This window comes from Procambarus clarkii, chromosome 9 (genome assembly GCF_040958095.1).
Source record: "Procambarus clarkii isolate CNS0578487 chromosome 9, FALCON_Pclarkii_2.0, whole genome shotgun sequence".
Classification (NCBI taxonomy): domain Eukaryota; kingdom Metazoa; phylum Arthropoda; class Malacostraca; order Decapoda; family Cambaridae; genus Procambarus; species Procambarus clarkii.
The window spans coordinates 17,217,238-17,239,737 of NC_091158.1; the positions used below are offsets into that span (position 1 = coordinate 17,217,238).

Sequence of the window (22,500 nt, forward strand, 5' to 3'; positions counted from 1 at the left end):
AGAACTTTGTTCAAGCTCAATGTAAAAACAACTTTAGCTTGTATAAGGTTCTTATTGAGAGGATAGGATGAAGGCTGAAGCCTAAGTCTGTATTAAGGTTCTTGTTGAGATTATTTGGGTTCGTTTTTATTAAGTTCGAGTTAAGGATAAGACAGAGATTGACTTCTTACTCCTGGGATTTTGCTAATGTTCTCCAGGAGAAAATATAAAGTACGTACGACGATATATAACAATAGGAACTATATGTTAAACTTGCAAGATTATCAAAGACATACGATAAAGCAAAAAAATAAAGAATGTTTTTTTTTTAGTAATCATCCCATTGGACTTCTATTTACATGTTAATACATTTGATATCATTATGTTGCTATACATATATATATATATATATATATATATATATATATATATATATATATATATATATATATATATATATATATATATATATATATATATATATATATATATATATATATATATATATATATATATATATACGTATGTTTGTATATATTGAGGTATGCTCCGTACCACCCATTGTCATCAATCAGTAGAGCAGATATATAGAGCAGAAAGTTATTTAACTCTCAATCCCCGTTGTAACTCTGAACCTGATCGTCATTCATAGATATTTATTGCCCCCAAAAAAAGTTTAATTGCCAGGCAGAGCTGTTATGTGATTACTGAGTCGTGATTTGTGTGTTGATGGGTATGTAGTGGGTGTTTACTCATGAATCATGAGAAATATGCCGACTCATGGGTAATATGAAGTGTGTGGTAATTCTCGAGTCATTTTTAATATATTGAATCATGAATCTATTGGCGACTGTTCCTTGACCTCTCTACAGTCTACGAGAGTGAGGAAAAATACAAGAAGAGAGAAAGTGCTGTGGTTTGTAACAGAAAACAATTATATGAAATAGCGGAAAAATATTAACTCAGAAGCAAGGAATGGATGAAGTTTAAAACACAAGGAATTTCCGGAGAAAGATTTGGGCGTGTATGACTATATAATACTTTAAAGGGAAAATTCCTCTCTAAGGGTTTGAAGAGCTTTTGCCCCTCGGGTATTTCTCAGGTTTCCTTGGTCCTTTGAGGATCTGGGCGCCTGGTGTCCAGACCCAGAATTCCATGTGTTCTGAGAGTCGCGAGCAGCCACAAGAACACACGAGGGAAAACATTCATGTATCATGGCCTTTTCTTGTGTATCTATTTGCATATATATATATATATATATATATATGTATGTGTGAATGTATGCGCTCTTTTTCTCTCCCTTTTTTTTTTAACTAAGACTAGGGCTAACCACACCACACACTTGAAAGTGAAGGGACGACGACGTTTCGGTCCGTCCTGGACCATTCTCAAGTCGATTTTGACCATTCTCAGACCGAGACGTCGTCGTCCTTTCACTTTCTAGTGTGTCATTTGGTCAACATATTTCAGCCACGTTATTGTGACACCTCGTCTGCAAGACTAGGGCTCATTAGGGTTGTCATGTGAAGTATCCAGCGAAGCTGCAAGCAAGAGTTGTTATCCTAAATCAGATCATTTGAGGCCTGCCTATATTTGTTTATTTCAGGAGGCGGGGCGATCTTTTATAAATCGAAGTAACAGTCATATAAGGAACAGGATGAGCCAGTAGCCAACTGTGTGCAAGAGCCTTCATGTCATCGGTGAGCTGATTTCCCGTGTTATGTGAACACGTTCCAGATGCGAGTCAGGCTAGGATTGAATGATGTCTGATGGAGTGATGTACTTGAGAAAGGCGATTCCAGCATGAGGTTGTTGATGGCTGAGCGTCTTGTGTTACGGGTGCCAACGACAGGTTGTTAGCGAAGCTGAACCCGTTGCGGAACTTTGGGAATGTCGGCCGTGTACTTATCAGTAAGAACAGCAACATCACAACGATGTTGAAGGCGTTGATGTTTTGGCTACTCTCTCTCTCTCTCTCTCTCTCTCTCTCTCTCTCTCTCTCTCTCTCTCTCTCTCTCTCTCTCTCTCTCTCTCTCTCTCTCTCTCTCTCTCTCTCTCTGTCTCTCTCTCTCTCTATCTCTGCGAGAGAGAGAAACTCTCTATGCGGAGAGAGTCTCTGGGAGGGAGTGAGCGAAGGCATAAGGAGGGAGTGAGCGAGAAAAAGAGAGAGAGAAAGAGAGAGAGAGAGAGAGAGAGAGAGAGAGAGAGAGAGAGAGAGAGAGAGAGAGAGAGAGAGAGAGAGAGAGAGAGAGAGAGAGAGAGAGAGAGAGAGAGAGAAAGAGAGAGAGAGAGAGAGAGACAGACAGACAGACAGACAGACAGAAAGACAGACAGACAGACAGACAGACAGAGACAGAGAGAGACAGAGAAAGTTATGTCATATAAGGCTCGTGGATTAGACTTTCCCCCAACTCAATGATTGGCACTCTTGGCTTCAAGCAAATCACAACTTAATGGTCTAGGGAAAGGGTGAAATTCTAGAATGAAAGCCACCATTTTACTGGGGTGAACTGAGAGTCCACATAACAACAGCTATTTACAAGATTTACACCACAACAAACTTGATAATAATATAATCAAGTTTATCTCCAAGGCACTAGTCACTGCAGCTATTTGTTACTAAGCTGCCCAGGTGACAAACTTAACAACATTTGTACTCTAGATAACAAGTGAAGTTCATCTAAGTTGTGGACAAAGTGGATAAATGGTGTCGTTATTCAAAAGCAGAGTCAATAAGGACTAATCAAAATTAAAGTTTCAAGAGACTCTACAGCAATCAAATAACCAGTATGGGGACACTTATCATTAACATCAACAAGTCACTGAAACTAAACACTTTGCCCCTCATAAAACTAAGTCTCAATTGGATTGGCAAATGGTAGGCAAAACTTCTTTCAAAAGTTAGAGTCCCCAATGACTTGAACAAATGATTAAGTCCCCTCAAAAGGAAAATAAATCCTACGTCACTTAACCACGAGCGACATTAACCAGTCAAAATATATAAAGAATCGCTGATAACTTAATATACAGTCATACACAAATAATCAAGTCTTACCTTACTAGATTATTTAAGAAAGCCGGTGATTATAATTGTCTCGTCAGAGCACAACATGTTCTAACTTTATTCTACCACAGTCCCCAGACAAATGAGACAGGTGGCTAGTCCCCCTCAACCCCCCTACAGGTCAACTAAACAATACCAACCTAATATTCTGCAATATACCCTCTCGGGGATCTAAAAAGTACAATTTAGATTATACCTGAGAACAGCAATGTAGAAACTAGAACATACGCGTATGTTGTGAGTAAATAGTTGTGATGTTAGTATACAACAAGTGTTTAATAAACATTGGCAATCCTACCTTCTCCCCGCAAGGGTTGGCTGCCCTGAAGCACGAGACGCGAAGACACGCACGCACACACCCACACACACACACACACACACAGTGTGTATGTGTGGAGGTGGTGATGTGGTGCAGACAGATTCCATACATAGTTTCAAATGTAGATATGATAGAGCCCAGTAGGCTCAGGAATCTGTACACCAGTTGATTGACTGTTGAGAGGCGGGACCAAAGAGCCAGAGCTCAACCCACGCAAGCACAACAAGGTGAGTACAACAAGGTGAGTACACACACACACTGGCCAGCTCACACATTTTTCAAACAAGTAATTCAACACAAAACCATACATTGAAATAGTAAATATATACAAAATAAACATATACACCTGCAAGTGTATAACACTTTACAAGATATATAAGTAAATGGTGTAATATATAAAATTTGTCAATATAGTTATATGAAAATGTATCCAGTCACAACTGGTATAAGCTAGGTCATAATACCCTCTCTCTCTGTCTGTCTGTCTGTCTGTCTGTCTGGCTGTCTGTCTGTCTCTCTCTCTCTCTCTCTCTCTCTCTCTCTCTCTCTCTCTCTCTCTCTCTCTCTCTCTCTCTCTCTCTCTCTCTCTCTCTTTCTTTCTGTCTCTCTCTGTCTCTCTCTCAGAACCCTGACACCATTTTGAACCTCCTCATTATTTAATTCGGAACACTAGACCCAAATTAAAACCGAGAGTTAGTCAGTAATATTTATCTGCGTAATCACGGTATGGCGTTTTATGGGTCACGATTTTGAATATTAAATTTTCATGTTAGTTTGAAATGTGAAGCGTTTTCTGTGAGAATAGAGACCATTTAACCCAAAGTGATAGACACTACGAATGTAAACAGTAGCAGAAAATAGTGTACGTCTGTTCTCTCATTTTTCCCCCTCTCTCTGAATTTTCTTTTCTCTCTCTCACTCTCTCTTTCTCTCTCTCTCTCTCTCTCTCTCTCTCTCTCTCTCTCTCTCTCTCTCTCTCTCTCTCTCTCTCTCTCTCTCTCTCTCTCTCTCTCTCTACCTGTCATTTTTGTCGTTTTCTACTTTTCGTGTTCTTGTATGAACGTTATTTGCATTCTCTCTTGTCCTCTCTTCTCTCCATCCACTTGCACTAGTGAGTACAGCGACGGACTTGCTTCTTGCTTCTTCTTATTTCAACGCGACGCATACTTCAACGTCAGGCGTAAGTATGAGGCGTAATTCAGGTTATGAAGCATGAAACGTCATGACGAAACACGTGGGTTCCCACCTCTAAATTGTGTCCTGAAATCTGACGATACTTTCCTTTGGATCCTGTCAGTCTGCGTTTCAATACGAAACTTTTATGCGTATGTGTATTTGTTGCAAGATGTTTCAGAACCGCATGATCAGATGCTGATGTATAGTTCCTCCTATGTGCAGTGTGCCCAATGAGACGCATTTGTGTTTTAAATCTTTATGAAATGTGTGTAAAAATCTGAATATTTATTTGGATATGAGGAAATAAATGGCTATTTATATTGAGACGCGGTAAAAATATAGCTCTGATTGAAGCAAAGACGGACTAAAAATACAATTTTGATATTATTACGCAAATTGCAAATATTGCTTTCAAGTTCGATTTAATTTGAAATTCAATATTATTAATTAATCTATGAACATATAAAATCGAGATGGGGAAATGTTATGCTGTAATATGATATAAACCAAGAAAAAGGCATAATAATAGCATACCATATAAGCATTATAATTATTTTCTGAATGATCAAAATTTAGATTTAGATTTAAATCTAATATTTCGTTTCATTTGAATGTAAATAACTCTCCAGCCTTTGTGAAGGTCATGCTGGCAGAGATCTCAAACAAAGTTTCCAGACAGGATGGATAGTCCTCATCATGTTACAGAAAAGCGGACCTAATTGCTTAGCTACCAATAGGTTCAAAGCCATATGAGCCAATGGTCATCAAAGCACATGATACGTTTGAATGCAACCATTGCTACAGAAATCAGCCCCCTCGCCCTAATCACCTCGATATTAACTAGAAACTGATTCCCGATAAGCGTAACTAGAAACTAAGCTGTCAGAGAGATAAGGGTAATGATAGGATCTTCTACAATAGAGGAGAGAACATAGGAGAGGATCAGAGTAATCATCTCTCACGCTGAGAGGAGGAGGAGGAGGTGTACGGGAGTACATATCACAGGCAAGTGGGTTGTCTGTGATGGCCGACCTGTACAGCTTTATGTGGGTCTGTGTGTTCTCACCTAGTAAATGTATACAGTCTGTGTGTGTACTCACCTAATTGTACTCACCTAATTGTGCTTGCGGGGGTTGAGCTCTGGCTCTTTGGTCCCGCCTCCCAACCGTCAATCAACTGGTGTACAGATTCCTGAGCCTACTGGGCTCTATAATTGTGTGTGTGTGTGTGTGTGTGTGTGTGTGTGTGTGTGTGTGTGTGTGTGTGTGTGTGTGTGTGTGTGTGTGTGTGTGTGTGTGTGTGTGTGTATGTGTGTGTGTGTGTGTGTGTGTGTGTGTGTGTGTGTGTGTGTGTGTGTGTGTGTGTGTGTGTGTGTGTGTGTGTGTGTGTGTGTGTCTGTCTGTCACTCACTCTTTCTTTTTTTCTCTATTGCTTCTCTTTCCCTCATTCTCTCTGTCAATTCTAATTTCAAATCCTTCTAAACCATTTCCATCAATCACGTTAGTCAGTAACCTATTCCACTCCACAGTAAATTCCCATATTCTTCCTGAATCTGAATTTCTACAGCTATTTCTACCGCATAACGTAGCGGATTCATACTGGGTCTCATAGTTTCAAAACAGTTCTCATATCTCTTCTGCTGATAGTTCTCATTTACTTGAAGACCTCTATCGTGTCTCATCATCTGTCTGCGCCTTTTCCAGTAGTGTACACAAAGCAACTTTAACTTCTGCTCATCTAGGAGGTCCCGAGAACCGAGAGTGAGGGCGGTCACCCTAGGTTGGATATCCATGGCGGAATCAATGTTTACTCTGTAATACGTTCACGAGATTTGGATGGCTTGAGTGCTCCAGGACGGTGTTGAACCCCATTTGAGAATTTGAGACCGGATTTAGATTCTGCTTGAGTATTTCAGGTGGGGTTGAATTTGCTTGTATGATTATTTCCAAATATTTTATTTCGTACGGTTGCTGCAGTATCTTAGCGTTTTTTGTCATGATTTAAATTGTCAGTTAAACGTATGTCACAGAAGAATATCAACTGTCAGGCGCAGAGAAATATGCCATGTGGGTTTCGAAGCTGTCATATCAAAATAACTATTGCTTTGTAAAGGTTGGTGAGCGGAGGTTGGGTGGTGGATAAGCGGATGGATGGTGGTGCGTGGGCGACGTGAAGGAGGATGGTGGGCGGATAGAGGGTGGTGGATAAGCGGCAGGTAGGCAGGTGGTTGGCGGTGACTAGATGGACTGTTTATAGCTCGACCTACGGCAAAAAGTGGCAGAAACTTTGGCGCAGGAGCGAGTGAAAGGTGTAGCAAAGGAGGAAATATTAACAGAGTTATGGTATTGAAGAGATTAAAGAATGCATTGGGTTGAAAGGGCATTGGGTAGAGAGAGAGGAAATGAGTAAGGTGGGCAGTGAATGAGCTAGGGAGTGGATGAAGAGTGTAGCTGGCTGATGATTGGCTGGTGGTGGGTGGGATAAGGACCGCCAGAGTTATTAGCGTCTGGCGTTTATTTGCGTGGTCTTCATTATGGGCGCTGGGTAAACACATGACCGGGTATCACCGTCCCTACCCTCGGTCACCTCTAGGACACTCCTCGGTCACCCCTCGGTCCTACAGCCCCTCGTTCCTTCAGTGGATATATATAGTGTGATTCACTCACTCATTGGCAACAGTACACCTGTCTAACCCAGTGACATCCCTGTCCCCCTGTCTCTCTCTGTCTCTAGGGACCTTCGACCCTACACATCAAGGCAGCCTGCGCATGGCCCATGTGGCCACTAACCTGGACCAGTGATATCGTAACTTCCAGCTGCTGCGTTTACTACCAAATCCGGATATCGGAATAAGTCCCGTGGGGGAAAGTCGTACAATCTGCTTCAAAATTAGATAGCAAATAATACCAATCACTCGGTGGTTTTACTCTCACATGTCATTCACTGATGTTATTCCGTAAGGTTACTCGCCATGTAGTCAGCATGCTCTCACAGAGACAGCAGTTTAATAAGAGGACCTCAGTTATGCTTTCTAGCTCTGAATTACCGGGCTTGAAAGAGAGAGAGAGAGAGAGAGAGAGAGAGAGAGAGAGAGAGAGAGAGAGAGAGAGAGAGAGAGAGAGAGAGAGAGAGAGAGAGAGAGAGAGAGAGAGAGAGAGAGAGAGAGAGAGAGAGAGAGAGAAACGAGAGTATCAAATTCTATTTCACTGAATCAATTACAACTTATGTTATCAATCTGTGCCAACCCAAACAGTTTGGGTTGAAAGGTGGTCGAGAGGGGCTGGAAGGATGTGAGGATACTGTACAGGGGAGAAGGGAAGATGTGGATGTTAATATATATAGGATTTATCAACCCATGTTCCCCTAATTGCTCCTAGTATTGTAATTTATAGAAGACAGGGTGATCTATACTCTATATCTGGCTGTTTTAGTAATGGATGAGAGTAAAGACGAGTGTGTGGTTACCGGGAGAGGAAGAGTGGGTGGGAGTGAAAGAATGAATAAGGCCGAGTGATGGGGACAAAATGAGTAAGGGCGATTGAGGGAGGGAAAATGAGTAGGGGCGAGTGGGTGAGAGAAAATGAATGAAGGAAAACGAGAAAGATAAATGGACAGTGAATAGGAGTGTGGACAAATTAGGAGTCAGTTTGAGTGAAACAAATGAGGAAAAAGAGACGAAGAGGGGAATAATGAAAATGGAAGAATGAGTGGAATATCGATAAGGAAATGACGAAAACAATAACAAAGAGGGGTAGAATGAAGGAAACAACAACATGAAAAAATACAGCTCGTCCTCCTAAGGTTTCCCAACGTCAAGAAACTATCGCACTAACCAAACTCTTATCCTAACCTACCAGAGGACCCACAACCGAAAACGGGATAGTATGACAATTTCGCGAGCCGCTGCCATTTTCTAATACGACAATATTTGGTCAAAATACGATGTTCTATTAGGCTATTAGGAGGCCGGGTTGAGGAATAACATGAGACCATGAGAATGAAGAGAAGCCAGTGACTCAGAGGGTTATTTGGACTCACTGAGTAAGAGTTAGCAATGTTAATGAGCGCATGAAAAAAGAGGATGAGTGCAAGAGAGGAACTAAAACACCTCCATGAGTGGAACTTAGAACAACAATAGAAAAAAAGATTTTAAGATTAACAGACACACACCATCAAAATAGGTCAGCAAAAGCCTCTTGATTTTCTGTGTTTTGGTATCTCTCTCCAATTAACTCTTCCATTCGGTAGAAACAGCTTCATTGTTCCCTATAGTAATCCACATTCTGATGGTTTACATTGGAAGGCAGCTGGAGGAGTATAAAGTTTACAGTCTCGAAATCCATTGATGTTTCAGAGTTCGGTTTAATCGTACATTACTGCAAGAGCAATGGACGATTAAAAATAAACCATTGGTAGATATCAGGGGTGAATACGAGTAGATTTAGGTAGATGAATAATCCTTATAGTACTAGATTAACTTGGCCATATATAAGTGTTATTCTTCCCCCGATATAGTCAAATTAGGGGAGGTTATAGCTGGGATTTACGTCAACGGTTAAGGTATATGATACACGGTATGGAGTACATGGTACAGAGTGAACAATTCAAAGTACGTAGTACAAAGTACACAGACATTATAGTTACACAAATAGTGTTCATATTATTAGTTATACAGTATTCAAATAACAGAAAACACACACAGTGTCTTCATTATAATGTAGATGTTTAGATTATAAAGTGCATAGGCACTTTACAGTGTTCGCATCTTACTGAATGTAAACAGTGCAGACAGTGTTTATATACAATATAGTGAACACATACAGCGTACGCAGAGTTTACATTAGAGAGGACGCAATACACAGTATAGCCAACATTTGTCTGTGTCCATCTATAGTTACGATATTAACTACATTCTTAACAAAGGACTACTTCAGTGAGAAACTATTTTCGAATAATCCTGTAAGCAATTTGTAAATTGGTTTCAGTCGATGTGGTTATAAGCTGTTCAAGTTAATTGTGTGGCAGCAGGTCCTGGTGGGATATATTATCACACACACACACACACACACACACACACACACACACACACACACACACACACACACACACACACACACACACACACATGATAAACCCCACTTATTCACACTCTTGGTGGCCGCCAACAGAATACCAATCAATTACCTCCATAACGCAACTGACAGCCCAGTGTTACAAAATTACTTAATACGCATCGATCCCTTTCAAGGACCACCCCAGGAGCTGTAATCGACACGAGATACGCACTCAACTCTGTAATCAAAGCAGGATACAGCTTCATGACTACCGCAAGTCAGCATGCCCCCTGTATCAGTCTCTGGTTACCTACTCTTGCCATATTCACAACGCTGGATGCTTAGTTATTGGATCTGGAGCTGAAGACGTCATTGTCCTTATCTTTCAGGAAGACACACGAGCACATTAGAACACCATATGCACATTTTTTACGTGAGCTATGAGTGTTTGTGTCGATGATGGAGTTTTATTAATTTGTGTGGTTTCTAGTACAGTGTTTCTTGAAACTGTCTGTCTGTGTTTATCTGTCCTCTTTCTCTCTCTTTCTCTTTCTCCCTCTCCCCCTCTCTGTCTGTCTCTCTCTCTCTCTCTCTCTCTCTCTCTCTCTCTCTCTCTCTGTCTCTGTCTCTGTCTCTGTCTCTGTCTCTCTCTCTCTCTCTCTCTCTCTCTCTCTCTCTCTCTCTCTCTCTCTCTCTCTCTCTCTCTCTCTCTCTCTCTCTCTCTCTCTCTCTCTCTCCCTCTCCCCCCTCTCTGTCTCAGTCTCTCTCTGTCTGTCTGTCTGTCTGTCTCTCTCTCTCTCTCTTTCTCTCTCTCTCTCCCCCTCTCCCCCCTCTCTGTCTCTGTCTCTGGCTGTCTGTCTCTGTCTCTCTCTCTCTCTCTCTCTCTCTCTCTCTCTCTCTCTCTCTCTCTCTCTCTCCCTCTCCCCCCTCTCTGCCTCAGTCTCTCTCTGTCTGTCTGTCTGGCTGTCTCTCTCTCTCTCTCTCTCTCTCTCTCTCTCTCTCTCTCTCTCTCTCTCTCTCTCTCTCTCTCTCTCTCTCTCTCTCTCTCTCTCTCTCTCTCTCTCTCTCTCTCCCCCTCACCATTTTCTTGTATTCTCTGCCCCCGCCGTATTTTTCGCCCTGTGATCCCTTGTTGTGATCGTTGGTTGCGTTTGTGATCGCCTCATCTTTGATTCAACAAGTTTTATGGGTTTCTGTCTTTCCTGTTTTTCTCTGGTTCTTGCGTTATTATATTTCATCTTTTCAAGGGTGATTGTGACTTCGTTGACTGAGGGGATTTATATTTTCAATTGCCGGGTATCGGTATTATTTTCAGTGCCACCTGCCCTAAGAAAATAGTTTCAAACTGATACTACACAAATTATTATAGGTTTTGCTATGTGTACATTTGATAGCACGAATTTAATGCTCGCATTTTTATAGTTCCATATAAATATAAATTATGTTGTCTATGCTTAACTACTTTCAAATCGAATTACATTGCAATGTGAATAATGTATTATCTTTTACTAACTGCTTTTGGGTACAATGAAAATTCAACTTTACTCATTAACAACGTTACGAGATTTTCCATCGAATTTTGAGGCTTAAAAACATTACCGTGAACTCGTTCATTATTTTAATACAATTTGAAGTTAAATGGAATTTCTGTTGTCGTTTGCCTGGTCTTATGTGATTTTAGAGATGATTTTCTCTCTCTCTCTCTCTCTCTGTCTCTCTCTCTCTCTCTCTCTCTCTCTCTCTCTCTCTCTCTCTCTCTCTCTCTCTCTCTCTCTCTCTCTCTTTATTCTGCTCACACACACTACTTTATTCTGCTCTTTTTACCCGTATACTTCCAGTCAATTTCCTCACCCATAAAATTATCATACTTTCAAACACTTCAATATACTAATCTTACTTCAACATACACTAGTCATACTCTTTCTCAAATACAGTATCACTCTACCCTCGTTTCCACACACTCCATCGCACTCACAAATAATTCTCACCTCTCATTCATCAATACACTTACACCCTCCCTCTCATACACTAACATATCTTTCACACACTAACATATCTCTTATACTCTCACACAGTCATACCCGTCTCATACTCTCACACACTCACATTTAATCAAACTCCTCTTACACGCACCCTCTCTCATATTCCAGTGCACTCACACCTTTAATTCTCTCACATACATCTCTTATACTTCCATAGACTCACATCCCACTCATTCAACCAGAAACACGCTCCCTCACAAACTTTCCTCCATTCAAACCCTTTTCAGAACTCAACACAGTTTATCACTGTCGCTAAATTCTGCTTCCTCCCCGACACACCTACTCCAATCTACACACCTCTAACCCACACCCACACACCTCCCCAAGTGCCTCCCTCCCACACACAAGCCCTCCCACAACACGAGCTTTTCAAGACTTGTCTATGCTGACTCAAATCCCACCCCACGCATGCAGCTGGTCCTCTGTGTGGGTGATATTCCCTACACCCACACAGCCGGGCCTCTATAACCACGCCCCTCCCACCCACACCACCCACCTACATACAGCGCTTCTCTCTGCAGCATTCACGATGCAAAATCCTTGTGTATTTCAGCCCAAGCATTACTGGCAGCGAGGCGGTTCGCTTGGTGTACACTCCAATACAAGCAGGTTGAAAGGACAACTTTTAGCTGCAGGAAAATATACAGGAAAAATAAGTAGATTTTGTTTTCCAATTCCATTAACCTTTGCACAACTTTCAGTGTATATTAGATGCTTTTAAATGCCGCCCCAAAAAGGATTCAGTTCCGTTTTCCACAATTTTGCTTTTGCGAATTTTTATTAACATTTTCAGTGATTATACTTATACATGTCATAACTTGGAAACATTCAGGAATCTAAGCTGGTTTTATGTTAACATTATCACCATGAATATTTTATTTACTTTAATATATATTATTATTAGGTAGATTTTTACTCCAATACTGTTAATGAAAATAATAATGGATATCTTTGTGCAAATTACTTAATGTTAATTACTTCTGACTGTTGCAGGCAAGAAATACACGTTTTGTCTTTTGTCTGCGTTAATACATTACTGTAGAAAATACCCGCATTAAGTATTTTGATAAGGTGAAGTTATCTGCATTTATAAAAAGGAAATCTGTTTTTCCATGGGTGGACGGCAGACGCATAGGGGTAGTCTCACCCAACTTTGCATGGTAACTGGCGAACGGGAGGGGAAGATGTGAGGTCAAAAACATCGGCAGTTTGGGGTCGGCTCCATTTCTCCCGTAGAGACTCCCCATGTAATCGGTTGAATTGAAACGTGGCAAACGGACGCCGTAGAATTTAATACTCTCAAACCATAGTCGAATATAGATATTAGATAACTAGAGCAAGGACTGTAATAGAAGGGTCGGGGTTGGCTCCAATTGCTTTCATTTATGAAAGGTTGGCCTTCATGCGATAACCTTTCGTGGTCGAACTTATTAAATCGACCCAACACCTGATTGACCCAAAAACCAGACCGACCCGTCCACCTAACACTTAAATAATGCAACAATTTGGGGTCAGCCAGATCCCTGGGTTGACCTAGGAACCTCAGGGTTCCCCATTTACTAAAAACTATATTATTTCAAATCATTTTGTTTCATTAGTTATTAATATGAATTGTTGTCAGCACGAGAGCTCAGTGAAGTATGGATGAAAAGCCTGGGGATTGGTTGGATACCACAGGCACTTAAATCAGCAGAAATAGCTCCATGTTACAAGGGAGGTGGCAAGGCATTGACCGAAAAGTATAGACCGGTCACGTTAACATCGTACAAAATTAAACATTTTGACAGAGTGATATGAAGTCACATCTCCAGTTTCATGGAGAACTTCACAACTCAGGTCAGCATGGATTTTAAGCTTTTCACAACTACTCAACCACAATGACAAAATTTCGGGAGAATTAAAAAAACTAAACCTGGATATTTTATACGCGGAATTTTCAAAGTCAAATGATAAATGTGACCATAAAGAGATAGAACATTAAATGAAGCCCGTAAGTATACCCACAAAGGTGATGGATTTTTAATTTCCTGCAAAGAGAATGAAAAGAGTGACAGTCAATCCAACAAAATGACGTCCACAGTGAAAAGGTCAGTAGCCCAGTGCACGGTACTTGCACAATAGCTTTCTCTCATTGTCATATCAGATATAAACAAATATACGAGACAACGTCTCCAGGTATACTCCAGCATCTAATCACTTCATAAAACAGATTAACCATTCACATTTGACACATTTGTTTTCTTCTAGGCCAAGTATTTTTTTTCTTCAATTTCACTCCAGTACGCACCTCGAGTCACTTCAAGCGTTCAGTATGCTCAGACCACAACAGCATATGCTCTTTTGGCTTAGAATGTAATAAAGTGTCGACTTTACATAATTTATCACTACCTCTTTACCACAAACGCCCCTCAGATTTTACATCTGACACAGTGCCAATTCTGCAACAATCCGGAATAATGCCACTTTCCCAATAATCTGACACAGTGTCTCTTTTCCAACGCTTTCTGACCAATTACTCACATTCATTACATTCCCTTGACTTCAATACATTTAATCGTTTTGCCTACACCTCATTAATACCAGCAGACTTCCATGGATATATCTTCTGGGTCTCGGCCATTTCGCACACCTGCCCCGAAAACTAATCATGATTTCGTTAACACTTTTAATCAATTCCACCCTTCAGACTTTTAAAGCACTCTCGACCAACAACTTCTAAATTATTTTCCACCGTTTAATCTTCTTCTCTCGTGTATATATCTTTAATATTTCCATTTGGCTTTACCGCCAATCTCCTTCCATTTTCTAACTTCTTTCTGCAATAGCTTTATCTTTTCAGAAAAAAAATTAATTGGGTTTCTCTCTCGAGCTCCTCACTCACTTTGTTTTTTTCTGCTTTCCTGCTTTTCTATTCATGTCTTATTTTTTCTAATTTACTCTCATCATTCTTATTCTTTCATGCTCATTTTTTTCTTTCAGTCTGAATCAGTAGAATTCACTCCTTTTGCTGTTGTAAATTTATTTTTAGAATTTCTTTATTATTTGTATTATTATTATTATTATTATTATTATATTTATTATTATTAGCAATATTATTATTATGATCCTAATGTTATTTCTTAATTATGCAATTATTATTATTATGATAATTCTTCTTCTATTATTATTATTCATATTTTTAACATTGTTATTATTATTGCATATAAGGAATATGTTCGGGATCAGTTATCATAAAATTATTAGTTAGTACTCCTTATTACTTTCCCGCAAAATTTATATGGCTTATCAGATAACTAAGAGGCTGGATAATCGTCTCCTGAGGTCTGTCAATTACAGCTTTCATATCTATGTGGTCTGAAGTGTGATGTCAAACACAGCCTGAAACCTGTGAGGTCTGATCTCTTCAAAACCAATGGACTAAAATTTGCATTAAAAGACCGGATTGTCTAACCCAACCACTTGGGCTGCACGGTAGAGCGACGGTCTCGCTTCATGCAGATCGGCGTTCAATCCCCGACCGTCCAAGTGGTTGGGCACCATTCCTTCTCCCCGTCCCATCCCAAATCCTTATCCTGATCCCTTCCCAGTACTATATAGTTGTAATGGCCCTTGATAATTCCTTCCTTCCTTCTCTCCAGCCAGAGTTGATCATCGAGAGTCGAATCTACGAGTCAAATCAGCTTCTGAGACTTTAGCCTTCGGTTAAATCGATTGTTTTGGGTATCGTTATGTGCAACTTGAGTTGCAAAGCCTTTATTTGATGCTTATCTATCTTTCACAATTAAAAATGAAAAATGAAAGAAAAAATGTACTGATACTCTGTATCATCGTCAAATTCCTTCGTCTTTTCCATATAGAAGGTGAATATTCCTTCCGATTTTCTAGATAGTGGCTAAATATTCATTTCTCTTTTCCAAACAGTAGTTGCATATTCCTTTACCCTTTTCAAGCCAGTGATTATATGTTCCTTTCCCCCATTTCAGATACTGGTTAAATATTCCTTTATCTTTTACAGAAACCGAAAAAAAACATATAATATTCGCTTTCCCGGCATCCAGACATTGCTCGTTACAAGATAACAGCATCGTTTCACACCCTCAACAGCCTCTCAGAAATGCCATCTGCCCCAGCTGTCTCCTCACCTTCGGCTCTGCTACAAGCCTCTTGTGCTTCTAAATAGAATGGTAAAGATTGTATAATATTATTATGTATATACATATATTTTTTTTACTCCATTTATTTTTATATATAAAAAGGGAGTACCACCTCTGGCTGGAAGGACGGGGGACCCTAGTTAGCCTCGGAGAAAAGCACACAATGCATTATTTTATTATATATATATATATATATATATATATATATATATATATATATATATATATATATATATATAAATATATATATATATATATATATATATATATATATATATATATATATATATATATATATATATATATATATATATATATATATATATATATATATTAAAGTTGATCAAGGCCATCTGGACGTATGTTCCCCCATTCAAGCCTCCAAAATGCTGGATAACTGGAGTTATGATTTATCTCAGGAAGTCATAACTCGTCAGAGAGTGAGTTCCCTTTTTAACAGTTTTCCCCTCGACACAATACAAGACCACGACACATGTGCTACTGCCGGCAGCACCTCAACCAGCAGAACATCAGAGTCACCACCAACAATATCACCCTTCCAGTCATATCCAGGTATAGCTTCGCCATGTTGATGTAGCCATCGATCAAGACCGTTAATAAGCATCATGAGAGAACGCCAATTCAACGCTGAATAAAACGTCTTCAACGTCATCAACGGAGATTCAACGTTGTTCTATATGTAACGTAATTCTTGGATAATGTCACCACTAGGATAGCTTTGTGTCTGGTTGATGTGGACATCCCTCTAGGACGCTTCTTAATGGGCAGATTTTCCTTCAAACAGTGAGTCAACCCACGCCTCAAGGAGCTAAGTCTTTCTCGAGTTCTTCATTGCAATCCCTGAAAATCATTTTTACGACGCACATTAATAGAATCGCACCTAACGAGGTCTTCGGTTATATTTTTGGCTTCAATAAAGCTTGAGAAGAGCGGTGAAGATTGTGAAGAAGAGATATATATAATTTATTTGTATTGTCTTTTAGAACAAATAAGGTCGTTCAGAGTCTAGTCTGGGGTCATTATGGGGTCATTCGTGGGTTAGTCGTTAGTCGCCAGTCTTCTAAAGCAGTTTCTGATCAAAGCATCTTGTAATTGTTTATGCAAAACGTATTGTGTCTATTTCATCTCAGTTTGTTCAATTTCTTACCGATTTGTTTTAAACAATTTAACGTCATTCATATCGGTATCACCTTCGCCAATAGCCTTTTTGCATATGTTATCATCAGTAACACCATCATCAGTAACCATATCATCATTAATTTCATCATCCGCAATATCCTTATTTTTACTATAATACTTATTATCTCATTATATCATTATTATCCACCTCACCATCAACATCCTGATTTTCATTTGCATCATCAATAACATTAGGACCATTAGAACAATCGGAATTGTTTTCCTTGTCACCATCACACCTATTTTCACCACTTTCACCATCTCATCATCCTTAATACAATCACCATCACCTTACGTATATCACCATCACCTTGCAGGCGATGAGTCACAATAACGTGGCTGAAGTATGTTGACCAGACCACACACTAGAAATTGAAGGGACGACGACGTTTCGGTCCGTCCGTGGACCAATCGACTTGAGAATGGTCCAGGACGGACCGAAACGTCGTCGTCCCTTCAATTTCTAGTGTGTGGTCTGGTCAACATCACCATCACCTTCCTTAGCATCACCGCCAATCTCATTATGGTTATCTTTTAACAACATCATCATTAGCACCCACGCTATCCTTTCTCAAGTACAAGATCACTGGATTCCGTCTCCGAGTGTCCCCCAAAGGAGCCCCTTGCAACACAAGTGCTCAGATCCTGCAGCTTAAGCAACAAAGACTCTCCCTTCAACCCCTCAGCCTTTATTACAAGCCTCTTGGGCAGTCTCTCGACACCTACATGAAGAGGTCTCGTGGAAGACTGACCCATAATATCAGCCATATTCGGACTTTTTGCAGGCTTCATCATTGTAAGGGACTTTATAAAGCTTCTAGTCATTGTACTGATCCTGGATAGCAGGTAGAATGCTCTTGACTTTTACACTGTGTCATGTCTTTTGTAAAAGATCTATTCATGTTTATAATGTAGCAACTATTATCATCTACAAATCTGTTCTTATTATCTCTACAAAGCTGGTAATATCCGGACGAAGATGGTGCTACTGTCTGCCCAAAGCTGTTACTATCATCGTTCCAAAGCTGTTACTATCATCGTTCCAAAGCTGTTACTATCATCGTTCCAAAGCTGTTACTATCATCGTTCCAAAGCTGTTACTATCATCGTTCCAAAGCTGTTACTATCATCGTTCCAAAGCTGTTACTATCATCGTTCCAAAGCTGTTACTATCATCGTTCCAAAGCTGAAAATTATCTTTAAAAAGCTGTCTCAAGGTGAGCACTTACGTGATAGCCTTTTGCATAGACATTCCTATCATTTATATCTCTTGCTATCTTAATCACAGTAGTTACTGTTTTTACTCAAATGCATCAATATTTTCGCAAGAGAAAATCGTTACATAATTATTTGTATATTTTACAATAGCATCACTCTTGAAACGACTGTCAGAGCTTAATTCACCAGTCTTTACAAAACAGTCTTTCTCTCTCTCTCTCTCACACAACTGTCACAATTCCAGTTTCATCAATCAGAGAGCCTCTCCACTTGTCTCACTACCTCGTTCGTCACTGTTGTGGCGGAAACCATAGAGCAGAGCGAATTTTCTGGCAACAACAGGTTACTGGATCCTCTCTCGTTACTCTCCTCCTTCTCTCCCGCTCTCATTCCTCTTACTCCTTTTTCTCTAGCATTCCCCCACTCCCTCACTCTAGATTGAGATGAAATAGAGTGAGGGGCCGGCAGAATGACAGAGGCAGGGGATGAACAACAGCTTTCGTCAGTGAACTAACGATCTCTCTCTCTCTTTCTCTCTCTCTCTCTCTCTTTCTCTCTTTCTCTGTGTCTCTCTCTTTATCTCTCATGTTATTCATTCTTATAGCCATATTAGTCTTCCAATAAACATGTTGCAGACAGTCAGCGGGGAGTACAGTTTACATGTCTTGGTGGAGAGCACAAGGAACAGTTTAGAAGCCCCCAAGAAGAAGTTCTCTAACATTTCAGTAGTTTTCGATTTATGGACCTTTTTCCCATACTGACACACACAACTGCAATTAAACACATAAACACACACATGACATTTTCATTGGAAAAAAATAAATATAATTATCATCAAAATAAAATACGTGTTTAGGGGAAATACCCATTAAAATTTGCAGAAGGAAAAATAATAAAAGATTCATGAATATCTTTTCGAACCCTCATAAGTGTTGACAGGTTGAAATTATATTGAGAGAGAGAGAAATCACTGAATAATTTTTTGAATTGCTTATTTAGTTATTGTATTTTAGAGAAAGATACAATACATATCACTACCTGAAGTGTATTATATTAACGATTCAAAACTCCTTACTACCGGATGATACAAATCTTTTATACCACTGGAAGTCTTTAATATACACATTCGTACCCATTCCCATCTGAGTCTTGTGCCATCAGCTGCTCACGTGTACGTACCGTTCGTGTGGTACTCACCTTCTTTTCCCCAAACGAGGACACTAGGTACTCACCTCTCCCCTTCCCCAGACGAGGACACTAGGTACTCACCTCTCCCCTTCCCCAGACGAGGACACTAGGTACTCACCTCTCCCCTTCCCCAGACGAGGACACAAGGTACTTACCTCTCCCCCTTCCCCAGACGAGGACATAAAGTACTCATCTCTCCCCCTTCCCCAGACGAGGACACAAGGTACTCACCTCTTCCCCTTCCCCAGACGACGACATAAAGTACTTACCTCTCCCCCTTCCCCAGACGAGGACACAAGGTACTCACCTCTCCCCTTCCCTAGACGAGGACACTAGGTACTCACCTCTTCCCCTTCCCCAGACGACGACATAAAGTACTCACCTCTCCCCTTCCCCAGACGTGGACACAAGGTACTCACCCCTCCCCCTTCCCCAGACGAGGACACAAGGTACTCACGTGTACATGGCGTCGGGGTGGTTGTCGCGGTACCAGAGAATCACAGCCACACGATCGCCGATTGGAGGCAGGACGTCACAAGGGAGGACCAGATCGCCCCTCACCACGCCCTCTACTCTCTCCACCACTGACGACGCTGCAAGGGCGGGAGAAGGGTAGAGTGAGAGAGGGAGGGCAGAACGAGAGATGAGGGAGAATGGAGAGAGGACTTAACTTAGTGCGAGAGGGGAGAGCAAGATATGTCTCACCGGAGAATATATATATATATATATATATATATATATATATATATATATATATATATATATATATATATATATATATATATATATATATATATATATATATATATATATAAGAAAGAGAGAGAGAGAGAGAGAGAGATCAGAGTTTCCCTGAGCTCAGAAAATCCTCTTTATTCCCTGCAATAGTTAAAAGTTTCACAACTTAAAAAGTGATTGTTCTTCGTCTCTTTATTTGTCTCGTAATGCTGTGTACACATTGCCCAGCCTGTCCTTGTTGATCCAGAGAAAGGCAGAGAGAGAGAGAGAGAGAGAGAGAGAGAGAGAGAGAGAGAGAGAGAGAGAGAGAGAGAGAGAGAGAGAGAGAGAGAGAGAGAGAGAGAGAGAGAGAGAGAGAGAGAGAGAGAGAGGGGGGGCAAAGAGAGAGATAGGCACAGAAAGATGTGGTAAGTGGTAGAAAATCTGGGAGAGATATTTACTGATGCCAAGTTTTATTTATTGAACCAAGACACTGCAGAAAATTTTCCCAAGAAAGAATCTCCCACATTGTCACGTCATCTATTATTATCAAAAAATGAAACTTTCCTGTGAAATTTAATATCCTCATTTCCATGTTATTCTTAATTCTTATCTTATATAATATCGTCAGATACATAGATTAACGTCGGTAACAATTATAATCCAAACACGGATAGACATACACACAAAAAAGGGATGTGTTTTACATTTTATCCTATAGAAGACTACCCTGCATGACGGAGGAACTGGAGGAAATGACAAGGAATGCATTAATGTATCAACGAACACCCATATATAAAATCCAGAGAGTTGAAGTGGGAGAGGAGGAACACTGACGAGAAGCTACAAGTTGATGGACAGTTGATTGACGGCTGAAATGAAAAACAAAAGAGCCGAAACTCAACCCCTCCATCCCCCATATTCCTGATACACGAAATCAATTTGCCAGAAGGGAAAGGCACAAGACTGAAACAGTTTACAGGAGGATATCTACGGTGGACAGCTTTAAGGAGATGCGGGAAGGATTTGACATACGGCAAGAATGAGCTAATATGTGGATGTTAGATTCAAGCAAATGCAAACAAAATTGAAGGTATGATGGTTAAGAAAAATAAGCCAATCGTACCCCACACTGAGGCTAAATGATTCCTGAAGATGAACTAAATAAAAAAAGTCTGGGGACCGACACCTCAATCAAACAGGTTAACATCAGGGGCAAATGCAAGATTTCTAAACAAAACAACACCAATAAAATACACACCAGAGAGTGAACCCATTAATGATATAAACCATTCACTCCCAAACATTTTACATTAAAATCTAGAAAACGTTAACAAAATACAAAAAATACATATATATGTTTAAAGTACATCATCTAATTCAACGCAATATATGTAAATAAACTTAAAAAATTCTAACCAGACAAAGACAACCATCCCAATCCAAGGCTTGAGGGCAGATTTTTATCCTGAGCATCTACATAAAATTTTCTGGAAGTGATATTACGTTGCAGTGAAGCACTTACATTGCGTTAGTGCTAGTCAGTGAGAGAGAGACAGAGACACAGAGAGAGAGAGAGAGAGAGAGAGAGAGAGAGAGAGAGAGAGAGAGAGAGAGAGAGAGAGAGAGAGAGAGAGAGAGAGAGAGAGAGAGAGAGAGAGAGAGAGAGAGAGAGAGAGAGAGAGAGAGAGAGAGAGTCACAGTTAACGTGTCCGCACCATTCTGTACGAGCTGCGACGACTGTAATATAATTAAGAAGGCTCCTTGCCGCATAATGCCTGGAGGGGCGGCTCTGACTAGGTACCCCTGGGTGAGGACGTGGATGAAAGGGGGACCTGGGACGCAGTGACCCTTTCACGGTATAAAAATGTGAGAGGTGAAGGAGAAAGAGAGTGGAAAGAGGGGAGTGGGGAAGAGGTAAGATCTGATGAATGAGGGGGAGGGGGGATAAGAAAACAGTTGAGTAAGGAGGAAAGAAAGATATGAAGAGGAAGAGAGGGAGCAGTAAACAGCTAAAAAAATGGGAACATATGAGAAAAGGGAAAGAAAGGAGAGAGGGAAAGAAGGAAGAGTGGGGGAAAAAAGGAAAAGAGAGTACGAAAAGGCGAAGGAGCTGATTTAAACGATGAAAGTGACAAACGGGGAAATGAAAACAGAAAAAATGTTCGTACTATATGAGAGAGAGAGAGAGAGAGAGAGAGAGAGAGAGAGAGAGAGAGAGAGAGAGAGAGAGAGAGAGAGAGAGAGAGAGAGAGAGAGAGAGAGAGAGAGAGAGAGAGAGAGAGAGAGAGAGAGAGAGAGAGAGAGACAGACACAGAGAGAGACAGAGAAACAGAGAGAGAGAGAGAGCAATGGAAACCATCCAAATATAACAATGTCCACATACCCA

General features: G+C 40.3%; 1 protein-coding gene across 1 annotated transcript in view; it reads right to left on the minus strand.

The window, feature by feature from the left end:
- Positions 1 to 22,500, minus strand: part of LOC123766205 (neural cell adhesion molecule 1) — a 163,559-nt gene that overhangs the window by 64,541 nt on the left and 76,518 nt on the right. Inside the window, exon 2 of the mRNA XM_069321195.1 lies at positions 19,852 to 19,987. Coding sequence (XP_069177296.1) covers positions 19,852 to 19,987 — 136 coding nt within the window. The remainder of the gene's footprint in view (positions 1 to 19,851; positions 19,988 to 22,500) is intronic.